Source organism: Acanthochromis polyacanthus, chromosome 23, assembly GCF_021347895.1.
Source record: "Acanthochromis polyacanthus isolate Apoly-LR-REF ecotype Palm Island chromosome 23, KAUST_Apoly_ChrSc, whole genome shotgun sequence".
Classification (NCBI taxonomy): Eukaryota; Metazoa; Chordata; class Actinopteri; family Pomacentridae; genus Acanthochromis; species Acanthochromis polyacanthus.
Genome location: NC_067135.1, coordinates 19,009,791 through 19,023,820, shown reverse-complemented (window position 1 = coordinate 19,023,820; position 14,030 = coordinate 19,009,791). Strand labels below are relative to the sequence as shown.

At 40.4% G+C, this 14,030-nt stretch overlaps 1 protein-coding gene across 1 annotated transcript; it reads left to right on the top strand.

Annotated features, from left to right (window-relative positions):
• Nucleotides 1-624: 624 nt before the first annotated feature.
• Nucleotides 625-14,029, top strand: LOC110962688 (solute carrier family 2, facilitated glucose transporter member 4). Its single transcript, XM_022210690.2, has 11 exons — nt 625-730; nt 2,739-2,834; nt 4,143-4,303; nt 9,122-9,246; nt 9,337-9,452; nt 9,722-9,884; nt 10,390-10,577; nt 10,758-10,862; nt 11,775-11,876; nt 11,979-12,182; nt 12,920-14,029. The coding sequence occupies exons 1-11, from the start codon at nt 698-700 to the stop codon at nt 13,136-13,138; spliced, it is 1,512 nt and encodes a 503-aa protein (XP_022066382.2). The 5' UTR covers nt 625-697; the 3' UTR covers nt 13,139-14,029.
• Nucleotide 14,030: the final 1 nt, after the last annotated feature.

Here is a 14,030-nt window from a genome sequence, read left to right as displayed (position 1 = left end):
GTGAGCTTGAAAAATACGAGTGAATGACATCTTTATCAAGTTTATCTTTCCTCTAAAAGGCCAGAGGACATTATGTAACAGAGTTCATAAAACTTGGCCCCATTGACAACTTTGGCCCTCTGAACACCTCCAGCTCAAGATCCAAAGATTGACAAATAATTTTTGATTTAAAGAGGAATCTTAAGATACAATCCCACCTCTTGTAACTCATTTCTTCATCTCTTGCACACTAGATTAAAATCCAAACACCCCTTTTGTACCACCTCAGCTTTGAGGTTGGACTGCCTGCTCTTGCACACATGTTCTTTCCCTTCAACCAATGATAGCTAAGGTCAAGACAGCTTCCTGGTTGCGTCTCGACCTCTGTTGTAGGACCTCAAGATCAGCCCACGGGGCCACTCTGGAGCGGCAGCCGCACCCCCTACCTCCCCTCTCCTGGATACGAGAGGCGTGCACGTGGGTATGCGGGTGTCACTCTATCCCAGCTGGACGGACAACACAAAGTTCAAAGAAGAAAAGGACAACCTGTAGAACGGCCAGCACCAGATTGATCTTCTGTTTTGGATTTAACAAGTCTCTTTTTTTTTTTTTTTTTTTGGTGTTAAAGTGCTTCAACTTTACGCCGGGGCTTGTTTCCCTTTTGGCACCAGACGCATCTGTCACCGACTGCTACTGGGCGCCTGGAGCTGCCACAATCATGCCGGCCGGGTTTCAGCAACTCGGAGGGGAGGTAATTTATTTACTCTTTGCACAAATACAGCGTTTTAGTCGCGCAAGTGACTCAAGGAGTTGTGTGTTGCAGAATCTGCCGTTATTTTTGCTTGGCAAGTGCGCACTTAGCTGCCGTGCGCTTATGGAAAGATTTTACGCATCACCGTCACACACAAAGACTGTAAGGGAAACCGCATGCTTGGCTATTCAGAGTTCTTATTAGTTTTGTGTAATCCAGTATATAAGGACAAACTCATTGATTCATCAGCTCATAAAATCTGATCATAAAAATGGTATTTAAAATGTCAGAAAATAAGAAAACGGAAGAGATATCTCAACATATACAAAAACTTTTAACAAAATATAAACGGCAATATCCTTTATTGCGCTTTCACAAGTGTCTAAATAATGGCAATAAAGTAATTGTGGTAAAAAAAAAAATATAGATATAAATAAATCAAAATAGTTAACACTCTTTAGTCCTGAGTGGTGACCTTGAGCAGTTTAAATAACTGATTTTACAGGTCACCGCTCAGTGCTTCGGTCATCTAATTTGACTGGTTCCTTTTCACCACCCTTATAAACAAGGCCTCAGAGCCCAAAACAAAGCTCTCCCAGCTCTTTTAGAGAAATCACTTCCCAGTCATATAGATGCGAGTGTCTGTTTCAATCGTGCCATTCCTTTGATTGTGGATTATTTAGCATTCACGAAAGAGAAGACTGTTACTGTGATGCCACTAAGGCAACAATTCCTGAGGCTGCTCCATTACCAATAAGCAGAGACAGTATGTGGACAGTGTCTGCACTCTGATTTGTTGGTGTCCCAGGGATGTGGGGCTTCCGTTTGCTCAGAAAGTGAAAATTAAAACAAAGAAAGAATCAAAGGGACCATATAGGCAGTTCTATTTAGTATAAAGGGTTGAGTGGAAGGTTTGCTTTTATCAGGATATCACAGGGAGAATTATAGTGTTTGATGTGATCTTCTGTTATATCTATATACTTCAACAGTTAATAACAACAAGTTTGATTCATCCATGCTAAGTGACAAGTAAATGGATGACTGGGCATTTAAGTGTTCCTGCAGTGAAATGCTGTCAACATTACGTGCAATAAAGCACGTCTAGCTGCTTCTGGTCTTTTACCTTTTCCACAAGGACACACACAGTCACAAACACACACCCTTTTGTTTTGGTTCATGAATGCTAAACAGCACTTATCTGGAGACTCAACACAGCAAGGTCAACACGTATTATAGACTTGGACAACTTACAAATGGTCAAACTTTGCTGAATGATCCACAGAAAAGTAGAATTAGAGTATGTATTTTCCTTAAATGCATAATGAAAACATACACATGATAAATAGAATGCATATTTTGTCTTTTTTATCTTTGTATTTTGGATAAAATGAGAAAATACACTTTAACCAAGTGTACATAATAAAAGTAGACATGCTTTCCATTATAATGTTGCCACTAAAATGACAGTTTTTCTGTAAACCTTGTTATTACAACGATGCCTCTGTCTTATTCTGTTTATCCAGCAGCTCTTTTCTCTTCGAGAAAACAACACTCCAAAAGCATGACATGCTAAATGAGTGTTGTCTTCAAAAACGTGACGTTAGGTAACATATATGTCAGTTGTATCATGGCACACTTCTGAGACTTAAACATACTTCGCTGGAGGCGTAGACTTCATATCCCCAAGGTCATCTCGTCTGTCACCGTGGAGACAGGTGCCACTGGGGCTGATGGGAAACTGGAGGGAAGTTAAAGTTCAGGCGTCAACAATGAAGTAGCCAGTAAAGTCATGGACGGTACTAAAGAGAGTGTCTCTCATCAGGATCACAGTTATATATAGTTGATGTTACTGGAGCAGGGATATGAGTGAGCATGTATTAAAACCAATCCTATATGCTCTGTTATTATCCACCATTGTTACAGTCTGTTTTACATAGACTTCTCTGAAATTACTTAGCATAATTTTTAATATGGTATTCGCTTGTCTTTGTGTGTGTTTCTATTCCAGACAGTGACTGGAACCCTTGCTCTATCAGTCTTCACTGCTGTCCTGGGATCTCTGGAGTTTGGCTACAACATCGGCGTTATTAATGCACCGCAGAAGGTAAAAGATAAACAGCTAATCACTGATCACAAAGATGATCTCTAGCCATGAAAGTGGCAAAGGAATGCTAGTTTGTTCGAAGGAGAGAAAACATGTTAACAGAAGTGCTGGTTTAAGTTTAAGATGACATCCTATAGTGGCAATTAACCATTATTTCCTGACCACAACATACTGCCAAGTGATGTTTTGAGATAAATTTGAAATATAATGCTGAAAAATCATTCAAAGCAAAAAAAGATAAATGCAGGTAAATCAGACTAGCAGTTTACATTCAAAAAAAGAAGCAGAAAAAGCAGGGTGGAGTCGATCTGCTTGAGGTCTTAATTGTGTCAACACAATGACGACATCCTCCTCACGGAAACACCGTGTTGTCAAAATATGTCTGCCTCAGGTGTAATGGAAAACAGAGGGGATTTGTGTTTGTTTTATGAGGAAGGAGGGAATATATGATCAGTTTTCTGTGACATCTGAATACAAATCTGGCACTGTCCATTCATATAGAGCCTTCAAATACGAACCCTGTGTGTGTGTGTATATATATATATATATATATATATATATATATATATATATATATGTATGCATATATATATATAGATGCAGGCACATGATTTTTAAAAACCTGACTTGCTCCAACCATATAATATATTGCTGCTCATATTGCAACCACATCTGGTGTTCCAGCGTGGCGGCACGCTTGGGTACTGCATGTAAAGAATGTATGTAGGATGATTTATGAGTTCCACAGTACTGTACGCATTCGGCTCTTTTTGTCCAGACTGAAAAATGCGCCACAAAAAGGCGAAATGCTGTCCCTTAATTACACATGTCAATAGGTCACATTAAATTTAACAGCAGTCCGTTGTGCTTGGTATGTTATACCAGATTTACAGTCACCAAGGGAGATGAATGGACGTATGCCAAGTCAGGTTCTGACTCGGCTGCTGGTATTCAGGGATCTGCTGATGAACCTAGCTTCACAGAGACACTAAAACCAAAATAGAGTCTGACTTGGTGTATCTTTATTTGTGTGGTATTTTCAGCTAATTCTGTCGGCCATGAGATGTTTTATCAAGATCCTACTGATAGAGTGCTGCTTATTACTGATAGAGTAGTGCCTCTGTTTTTGGATATTGACAAAACTGATTTTAATTCCACCTACTAGTATCACAAGCAATGACTGCAGTTACCTTTACAGCAAGCTTTAAATGTCACAGCTGCTTTTTAATGCAGATTGATCTGTTCTTGTTCCTACAGAGGTCTAATACATCCATTACTCACCACTGCTTGTCTTTGCACACCCTTCAGATCATTGAGGAGGACTACAACGCAACATGGGTGCACCGGTATGGAGAGCCCATCCCCACAGGGACCCTTACCTCCCTCTGGTCACTGTCCGTAGCCATCTTTTCCATTGGGGGCATGCTCTCCTCTTTCTGCGTGGGTTTTGTCTCCGAGTGGCTGGGCAGGTAGGAGAACACAGAATGTAACACTGAAGCTTTGTTATCTCTAGTAGTCTCAAGGATTTACGTTGTCCTGTGTCTTTCCTGGTAAATGGACATTATACGAGACCACATCTGTTTTCCTGGTACTTCCCCATTTTTTCGTATACGGTCAGCACCTGCTTGTCGATCTGGAACTTGAAGTCCTACAGGATCTTGGCTCTGTTGTTCTCAGACGTCAGGCATCAGGACTTCTAATCCATAGTCAGCAGAGATGTTCCTAGCCTTCAGGGTTCAAGAACAACATAGAAACAGCAAATGTGAATTCTGAATATCTTTTGTAACTTCTGTTCATACAAATCCAGCAGCGGTTCAAACACCAGTTCAAATGCAAATATGAATTCACATGTGATTGTGTTTGCTCTTGAATGGCTGTCCATTCAAGAAAACTTGGTTGTGTGTTTTGGTGTATGCTGTCTGTATATGCGTCTTGCAAACTGTGACAGTCTGTTGGACTGTCTGAGGGGCCTCTTCGCACAGCTTGTAGTTCTTTGAGACTTATGTGTCTTTGTCACAAAAATACAATCATGCATTTTAGTTCGCCAGATAGATTTACTATAGGTCTGTCCCCGTCTGGGCTACCTGGTTGATCCTGCCAGTAGCATATGCTTGTCTCAAAGATTAAGCCATGCAAGTCTAAGTACACACGGCCGGTACAGTGAAACTGCGAATGGCTCATTAAATCAGTGACAAAATGTGACAAAATCTGCTGGCTAAAAAATATACATACAGCAATGTGAATTATCAGTTGTGGTGATGTAGAAAGCTGTGTTAAAGACTCTTAAAGTCTTGTGAGTGATTATGATTGGCTGTAGCTAGTGATTGAGCTCTGAGCCAATTTAAATAAGGCCCATTTAATACACTCATTAGGCTCTGCCACAAACACGACAGTGTGAAAGTCTGAGGAATTCAGCAAATATGTGAAAAAGCAAATCATTCCCTTGAGGCAGGAATGTCATTCTGAGCTTTTTCAAACAGCTACAGATCCCAAGATCCTCTTTGCAAACCACTATTTGTAAGTCGAAGTGGATGGTACAGTCTGAGCTTTTTCAAACAGCTACAGATCCCAAGATCCTCTTTGCAAACCACTATTTGTAAGTCGAAGTGGATGGTACAGTTGTGTCACTGCCATAGTCAGGAAGAAAACACAAACTATCACCTGCTGTTGAAGAGACAATTAGTCAGGATGGTCAAGAATCAAGCCAAGAATCACTAAAAAGTAGGTCTGTGATGATTAGATGCTGTTGGAATACTGGTGTCACTGTCCATAGTCAGGTGTGTTTTACACCAATGAGTGGAGAGAAAGCGAAAGAGAAGAGAGAAGGAAGCCATATTTTCTAGACATGGGACCTTAAAGGCATTAGAGGAGATTTAATTTCCTACAACTTTGAACGTAGCATGCGCATGCGCACATACAACCTCTCCCTTACCCCCCTCTAACCTCCCCCCTCTTAACATTTACGAAGAAACGCCATCCTCCAGAAACTTGCGTAGTACTCGTGAAATTGTCTTTTACGGCTGGGTCCCCCTGGATCTTTATCTGCCATTATGTAAAAAAAGATGAGCAAAACAAGTCGCCAGCTAACTATGAAGCTATACCAAAGCAACACATACAGAAAACACGTAAGTCCAAGGCGTACGTAATCTACGTAACTAGGCCTGAGCCGGAAGATTTTTGATTGACAGGAAAGGGAGCAAACCAAACGCCTCGGTCCGAGCGCGTTGATTGGCTGATGTTTTTCAGGTCCTGCCATGTCCACAGTTATTTTATAAAATTTTTTATTCTTTTAGAGACCATACATACAAGTCCACTAAAGGTCAGTATATTCATTTTATGTGAATCAGACAAATTAAACAAAAAAAAACATCCTCCATAATGCCTTTAAGGCCTGACTGAGATATGCTGCTGATCACATGTAAAAAGAAGAGGCCTTCTTGATTAAAGTGCTGTGGTCAGATGAAACAAAAGTTGAACTATTTGGCCGTCATGACCAGATTATATTTGGAGGAGAAAAGGTGCTCCAAACAGGATTGCCATAACTCTGGTGGTAGTGGTTGTCCAGTAATCATAACTTGGTCCTTAACCCCAAGAACACAATACTTAAGATCAAGCACGATTTTGGTTTTAGTGCCAGAGGAACTGGTGCTTTACGTAAAGTAAATGGGTCATTCGATCTCAATGCAACAAATCTGAAAGAAGTTCAGGCCTTATCATCTCATTTTGTCTGTTTTTTTTCTTTACAAAGTATTTAGTATTAATCATGCGTAATATTTGGGGTCATAGGTATCATTCGCTTACAAATTAAAAGTACTTAGAGAGGGGTGGGGTCATACATTTTTTGTTGATTTTTTTTTGTGGCAATCCATGGAGCAATGTTTAAAGTGCCAAAACTTTAAAAATAATGTAACTGGACTACTGAAATATAATGCAAACCAGTTATAGGATGGTGCAAATTTGGTTAAAAAAAAAAATCAGTTTTCCTGTCTACTCTGATATTCCGCCAACCATAAAACCTGAATTTTTCACTCTTAAAACCACATTTCTTTCCTATTGTTCCACAGATTGGCACAAAGAAAATAATAAAAATCAAGAATAATCAGGTAAGGCGTAATGTGGTAGTTTACTTAGTGCATAAATCTTTCATTTTAACTCTATGTGCACCAAATAAAACTACCACATTATGCCCTAACGTTTGCTATCTTTGGCTGGAACCATCAGATTACATCAGTGTCTCCTCGTCACCTCTATTTAAATCCAAAATGGATCTCAGTGTCCACTCTCAGTCACTCAGAGGAAGTTCTGGCCAAGTTACATGTTGACCCAGTTTCCCTTTGTAACCTATGCTGCTCCCACAGCTTCCACTGACTGAAAGAGTATCTTAACAGCTGGCGGCACTGGGTCAGGATGGGTGTAGGGGAGTGCAGGTAGGGGGGTGGTAGCAATCAGTGTAGGTACACTCAGGACAAGGTCTTCCTATAAAAAGCAGCTGTCACTGGTGACGCTGGTGAAGACCTCTGTGGTCAAAGTGATTTAGATGCAACATGAGTCTGCGGTGAAGACAGATGTCCCCTCGAACACAATAGATCCAACTGTTTGGTGGGTGAAGCAAACTGGAGGAGGAAAATGAAAGGCGGGAGCAGGTTTTGCTGGTCATTTAAAACCCTCTCCTGCTAAAAGTGTTATTAATGTTGATTAACTTGAATGTCTGCTCTTCACTGTACAGAATCATGTATGTGCAGTGTAGGTTTAAGACAGTTACGTGATGACACCCTGACATCACAAATTGAAGCCAATTGCTGTCTGATTGTATAATTTACAAAAAGAGTAACACCACCCAGGAAAACACCTTGTTGCATTTCTTTCATTTTTACTTCATCCTATGACCTAACAAGAACTCTATATTTGTTTGCTTTTCACGACTGGCACCAGGAACTAGTTCCACAGGACAAATGAAGGGAGTAGGCCTTCGTTCTAAGCCAAGAAACTGACAGACTGACAGCTGATGGATGCATTCTGTCATTTGGCACTGCTTATCACAGAGGTGCCGCAGCCTTTCTGAACAATCTTTCATCCTTGAATTCCATCATTAGACTTAATTCCATTCCACTATGTAAAGGCCACAACAGATGTGAGCAAACACATACGATAAAAAGTTTGCAGTGTGAACTCAATTGAAAACACTGAAATCATTCCAGTATATCTTCGCTAGATTAAAAAGGGAAGAATTAATACCTTTTCATCCTGTAACATTTTAATTTGGGTAAGTACAATTACGCACATTTATACATAGACTATATGTGTAGTGTTTGTCTCTGTTTATTGTTTGTCTGTTAAGCTATTTATCATTGTGATGGATTTTATTATCAATCTTTGTTATGCTGCGTTAAATATTCATACATTGCTGTTTCATTATAATTATAATATACATATTATTTCAGAGATATTTTAGCTACAGTCCGGAATTTTGCTGGCTCATTAATACGTACATATAGTCTTGAATGGTCCAACCCTGCTTTGATAGACGTAGTTAGTAATTGTGTTATTGCTTCTCCTACTTCTCCATCCACGAAAAGATGTGTCCTACTTCTGTCTCTGGTGTGACCTAAAAATGCATTTTTTTCCCAATGTGCCATATTTTGTTTATTCCTTCATCATTAGATCCCTTTGAAATTTTGCTGATCTTGTCTGTGCTTTCTACAAAATTACTTCCAGTGAAGAGTCTTTAAAATATTCAAAAAGGAATAAAAAGTCACTCAGTCAGTCTGCTGTCAAAAACGCCACTGTTATTAAGTTATCTACAAATATCACAGCCTTGCTCAGTTTCCAGCAAGATTTAGGATAACTAAACTGTCACTATATTTGTATGACACTGCCCTCTGGAGGCTCAAATAATTCACAGTGTGCACATTGAATCCACTAAGTAGACCAGGCACTGATCATCTGTGTCTTTGACATTGTCATATACTTACACTAGCGTTCAAAAGGTCCATTTCCACCAATGATCACTCCTGTGCTCTAATGCTACATTGTGTTAGTTAATGGTGTTGAAAGGCTAACTGATGATTAGAAAACTCTTGTGCAGTTATGTTAGCACATGAATGAAAGTGTGAGTTGTCATGGAAAACATGAAACTGCCCGGGTGACCCCAAACTTTTGAACGTTAGTGTATATACCCTTAAATAATGATGGGATTTAGACCCCATTAGATTAGCTTAGATTCACACTGAGGGTATTTGACATGTGAGCAGCATCATTCCAAAGCTGTTTGTCTGTGTTTCTTCCAGGAGGAAAGCCATGCTTATAAACAACTTGTTTGCCTTTATTGGTGGAAGTATGATGGGGATGTCCAAGCTCTGTCGCTCCTTTGAAATGATGATCCTTGGACGTTTCATCATTGGTGCCTACTGCGGTGAGTCATCCACTGTTTTGTTTCCTTTTATCTTTCTCTTTATGTATTCATTTAAAGAACTGCCACTGGAATTTGTTTTACTCTGTGCAGGATTGGCGTCTGGCTTGACGCCAATGTATGTGGGCGAGATAGCACCTACGAGTCTTCGAGGGGCACTGGGCACGCTGCACCAACTGGCTATAGTCACTGGCATTCTCATAGCACAGGTGTGGTAGCCATCAAAGCAAAATGTTCTGATTATGTAGTCTGCCTCTGTTATGCTTTTCACTAGCATCTCCCTTGTATTTCCATGGCTTCTCAAGACCACATTTATTAATCCTCTCATAAGCAGCACATCTTGAGGGCTTGCAGCAACTTCTCATGTTCTGCTGTCTTTTCCCAAACTTCCATGTTGTAACAACAAGAATATATCTTTCACTGAGTCCCATCTTTTATAACTGGTAAAAAAACAAACATAAACTTTACTTCTGTGCAGATCCTTGGTCTGGAGTCATTGCTCGGCAGTGAGGACTTGTGGCCTGTTCTGTTGGGTTTGACTGTCGTGCCGACTGTACTTCAGATGAGTCTGCTGCCCTTCTGTCCCGAGAGTCCCCGATTCCTCTACATTGTCCGGTGTCAGGACCACCATGCCAAGAGTGGTGAGTTGGGCTGGAGTAAATTTGAGCTGGAGACACTTTTAAGGTATTGATTTGGCCATCATTGTGTCACCAGGTCTATCTTATTGTCTTAGGATTTGACGTTTTTAACAGAACACAGGCAGATTTGTTACATTTGAAAAAGTAGGTTTTTAGGTATGTTTTGGTCTTGTTTTCCCTGAAAACTCACACTTTTATTCATGGGCTAACATAATTGCACAAGGGTTTTCAAACTATCTATTAGCCTTTCAACACCATTAGCTAACACAATGTAGCATTAGAACACAGGAGTGATGGCTGCTGGAAATGTTCCTCTGTACCCCTATGGAGATATTCCATTAAAATCATCTGTTTCCAGCTAGAATAGTCATTTATCACATTAAAAATGTCTAGACTGTATTTCTGATTCATTTAACATTATCTTTATTGTAAAAAACTGCTTTTCTTTCAAAAATAAGAACATTTCTAAGCGACCTCAAACTGTGGTGTACATTTGCCCTTCATGCAGGCCTGAGGAGGCTAACAGGCAGACAGGAAGTAGACGACATGCTGGCTGAGATGAAGGAGGAGAAGAAGAGGATGGACATGGAGAGGAAGGTGTCCATCCCAGAGCTCTTTCGCTCCCCACTTTACCGCCAGCCCATCGTCATCTCCATCCTGCTGCAGCTCTCCCAACAGTTATCTGGGGTCAACGCAGTGAGTCAGGGGTTCCTTTTCCTTCAGATTTATTCATGGTGACGCAGCTACAACTAGAAAATTACAATATTCATTGCATTTTGCATCTCAGTGACATCAGTAAAGCTTACATAAAGTCCAGGGGGGAAAAAAGGGAAGTGTAGCATAATGTTGACCTAAATCTGTTTACCGTTCTGGCAGATCTTCTACTACTCCACCAGTATCTTCATGAAGGCAGGAGTCCAGAGTCCAGTCTATGCCACCATAGGAGCCGGAGCAGTAAACTGTGCCTTCACTGTGGTCTCGGTGAGAAATTACACCAACATGCCTTCATCTTGGCTTTTTGATAAGTCCCTCTTTTATTATGAGAGAATTGAATTTGAAATCTTTGTTCAGTTTAGTGCAACAAAGACAACAGTCATTCTGTGGACCACAGTGTGTCTCTATTACTGTTTAACACTGTTATCAATGAGTCAATAAGATAAGAGGAGGCTGATCATGCTTTTTCCTGTACCTGCTTATCAAATGTTACATCCAAGTAGGCCAAGTTTGGATTGACAAGTCATGATTCTTCAATGTCAATTAATGGGTCATAAAGCATGGTTTTTGCTAAGACAGGGGCAAGGCTGTAGGGGTGGCAGTGTCTGTCTGTTGGCTAGTCCAGACGAAAGTATGCAGCAAATGTTTTTATAGATTGCGGCTGGTATGGAAAAGACCATTCCTAGGATGAACCCTTTCATCCATGAAAGTTTTTGAGCATTTCCAAACTATACTTGAGGCATGTTCAATTGGATATTTTCTTAGCAGGGGCACAATTGTGCACAATTGTGGATATAGTGGTTGGAGGCAAAATTTTACAAGTGAACAGTGCAAAAATTTTAACTAACAGATATAATGAAACAGAAAATATACTTTTGTGTATTGAAGGTTTTCATTTTTTTAAAAAAAATGCCATCTTCAGATCAAAAATGACTGACAATATTTTGTTTTATGACTATGTACTCGTACAACTAATGACATTCTCATTAACCTCAGCTGGACTTGTGGTTTGGTGCCAGTTGGCCAATGCTAAATATATTTATGACAAAGAATCGTTTTCCCCACAAACTAACTGACAACCTGTCTAAATTCACTGAAGTAGGATATGTATGTTTTAGCTCCAGCTGGCTACCGAGCATAGCTAACCTTTATCTTACCCTGTTTTCTTTACTTTTACAGCTTTTCCTCATAGAGAGAATGGGTCGACGGACGCTCCACATGCTAGGACTGGGTGGAATGTGCATATGTGCCATCATCATGACCATAGCTCTGGCTTTACTGGTGAGTACCCTAAAGATCCAAGTGTCGTGACCTGTCGTGGATTTTTTCCTACTTGTACTAGTCTCTACAAACTCCTGTATCCTCTTGTGTTTCATTTGACAGGACAGCGTTCCTGGAATGAGCTACATCAGCATGCTAGCTATCTTTGGCTTTGTGGCCTTCTTTGAGATAGGCCCTGGTCCTATCCCATGGTTCTTTGTAGCTGAGCTGTTCTCTCAAGGGCCGAGGCCAGCTGCCATGGCAGTGGCAGGCTGCTCCAACTGGACTGCTAACTTCATTATCGGCATGTGCTTCCAATATGTTGCTGTGAGTACCTTCAGTAGATGTTCTAAAACAATAATGAGAAGCCTGCCTGTGGCTTTCTATTCCTTAGTATTATAGTCTTATTTTAGTGTTTTTCCAAGGACCGTGATGCAGTTATGTAACGATCAAGGTTGGGTTGTTTGTCTGTCTGTCTGTTAGCAACATCACTCAAAAAACGACTCACGGATTTGGATGGAATTTTTAGGGACAGTCAAAAATGACACAAGGACCGAGTGATTAGATTTCGGCAGTGATACGGCAAAAAGTCTGGATCCACAGATTTGTTGAGAATTTCTGTATTATTGCGACAAGTGAACACTACGCCAACTGCCTGCTGATAATCACGATTGCGATACTACTACAAATCCACCGAAGCGTATCCATCGGAAATGATACAAGGAATAGCTGATTAAATTGTTGGGGTATGTCCGAGTCCCATCGATTCTCTCTGCCCCCTACATATTCAGATTACCCGATTCGGTATCCGTGCATAACATACACATGCTTGCACTCAGCACAAGCTTATTTTGTTTGTGCGTACATCTATATTAAATGGTCACATTCTATGTTGTTGTGATTTCTGATCATCAATAACTAATAAAGAAATGCTGCGTTTCTGACAATGCCATGTGGGGGAATGAGCAGCCTTGGTGGTAGTACGGTACTCTCAGTGCTTTTCTACTTGCAAATGTCCATGGTCTGCTTCTTCTAATCTGAACCTGCCTCCCTTCTTTTCCCAGGACCTTTGTGGGCCATATGTCTTCCTGATCTTTGCAGCACTTCTCCTTTTCTTCCTCATCTTCACATTCTTCCGGGTGCCAGAGACACGGGGTAAGACATTTGACCAGATTGCAGCCAACTTCCACCAGCGCACAGCAGGAGGGATGATGGACATGGACATGGACATGGACAAGCCCAGCACTGAACTGGACTACTTGGGAGAGGAAAGCATCAACTGAGGAGTCCCTGTGGAAGAAAAATGAAACTGAGAACAGGAGATGAACTGTACATACAGGCCTGGCCCCAAGCTTTGATTTTCTGACTTGTATATTGCAGTCTATTGTTGCATTTGTGTAGATTGTGGTGCCAAAGCAGTGTTAAAAGTGTGTGACAGTTTGGTGCCACATCAATACATGGTTATGAATTCTGTCTTGACTAGAACAACAAACCTGTGGATTTAGGGTTGACTGTTGTAGTTTCAAAGAATATCGTGCACATATGAATGATATGTCTGGACTGTTAAGGCATTGACTGCTGATGTGATATGGTTTTATTCCATGGCGGTGCACTCGGTTGCAATGTTGATAGATGGAGGTGTAGAGATTTCCTGCACTTTATAAACAAGACATCCAAAGATTGTAGGTACAGGAACAGTAGGAAAAGCAGCCATGAGGTTGATAGTTAGCCTGTTTTTATTGTAGATGGGAACACAATAGAAGATTAGTAAACGTACCTAAATTTCAGATTTAAGTGGTTCACATATGGCACTCATAGCTTAAACTACGGAATTTGGTTCTGAACACTTCGGGATTTTCATCTTTCTTAGCTACCAACTGAAATGTGTGCATAACCCCAAGTATTGAAAATTGTCATGACTATAGCTTATGGTACAGTTGGACTGATATGCAATCTTTGGCTAAAAATGTGATTTGAATGAATTTGCCAAAATTTAATGCATTTATCCATAGTCCTTCATGTCAGACATTACCATTTTGGACATCTAAAAAAAAAAAAAACATGTTCTTTACCGGGCTTTGCAAAAGTTCTGTTACACTCGGTTTCATGATCTTTAGAGACGTTTACATGTCGGAGTGAAAAATTCCATTAAATAAACTGAAAGTTCTACCTTAT

Coding starts and splice junctions, on each gene's coding strand:
- LOC110962688 (XM_022210690.2), top strand. CDS start 698: ATGCCGGCCGGGTTTCAGCAACTCGGAGGGGAG. Junction 9,453..9,721: donor CTGGCATTCTCATAGCACAG/GTGTGGTAGCCA, acceptor ACTTCTGTGCAG/ATCCTTGGTCTGGAGTCATT. Junction 12,183..12,919: donor TGTGCTTCCAATATGTTGCT/GTGAGTACCTTC, acceptor TTCTTTTCCCAG/GACCTTTGTGGGCCATATGT.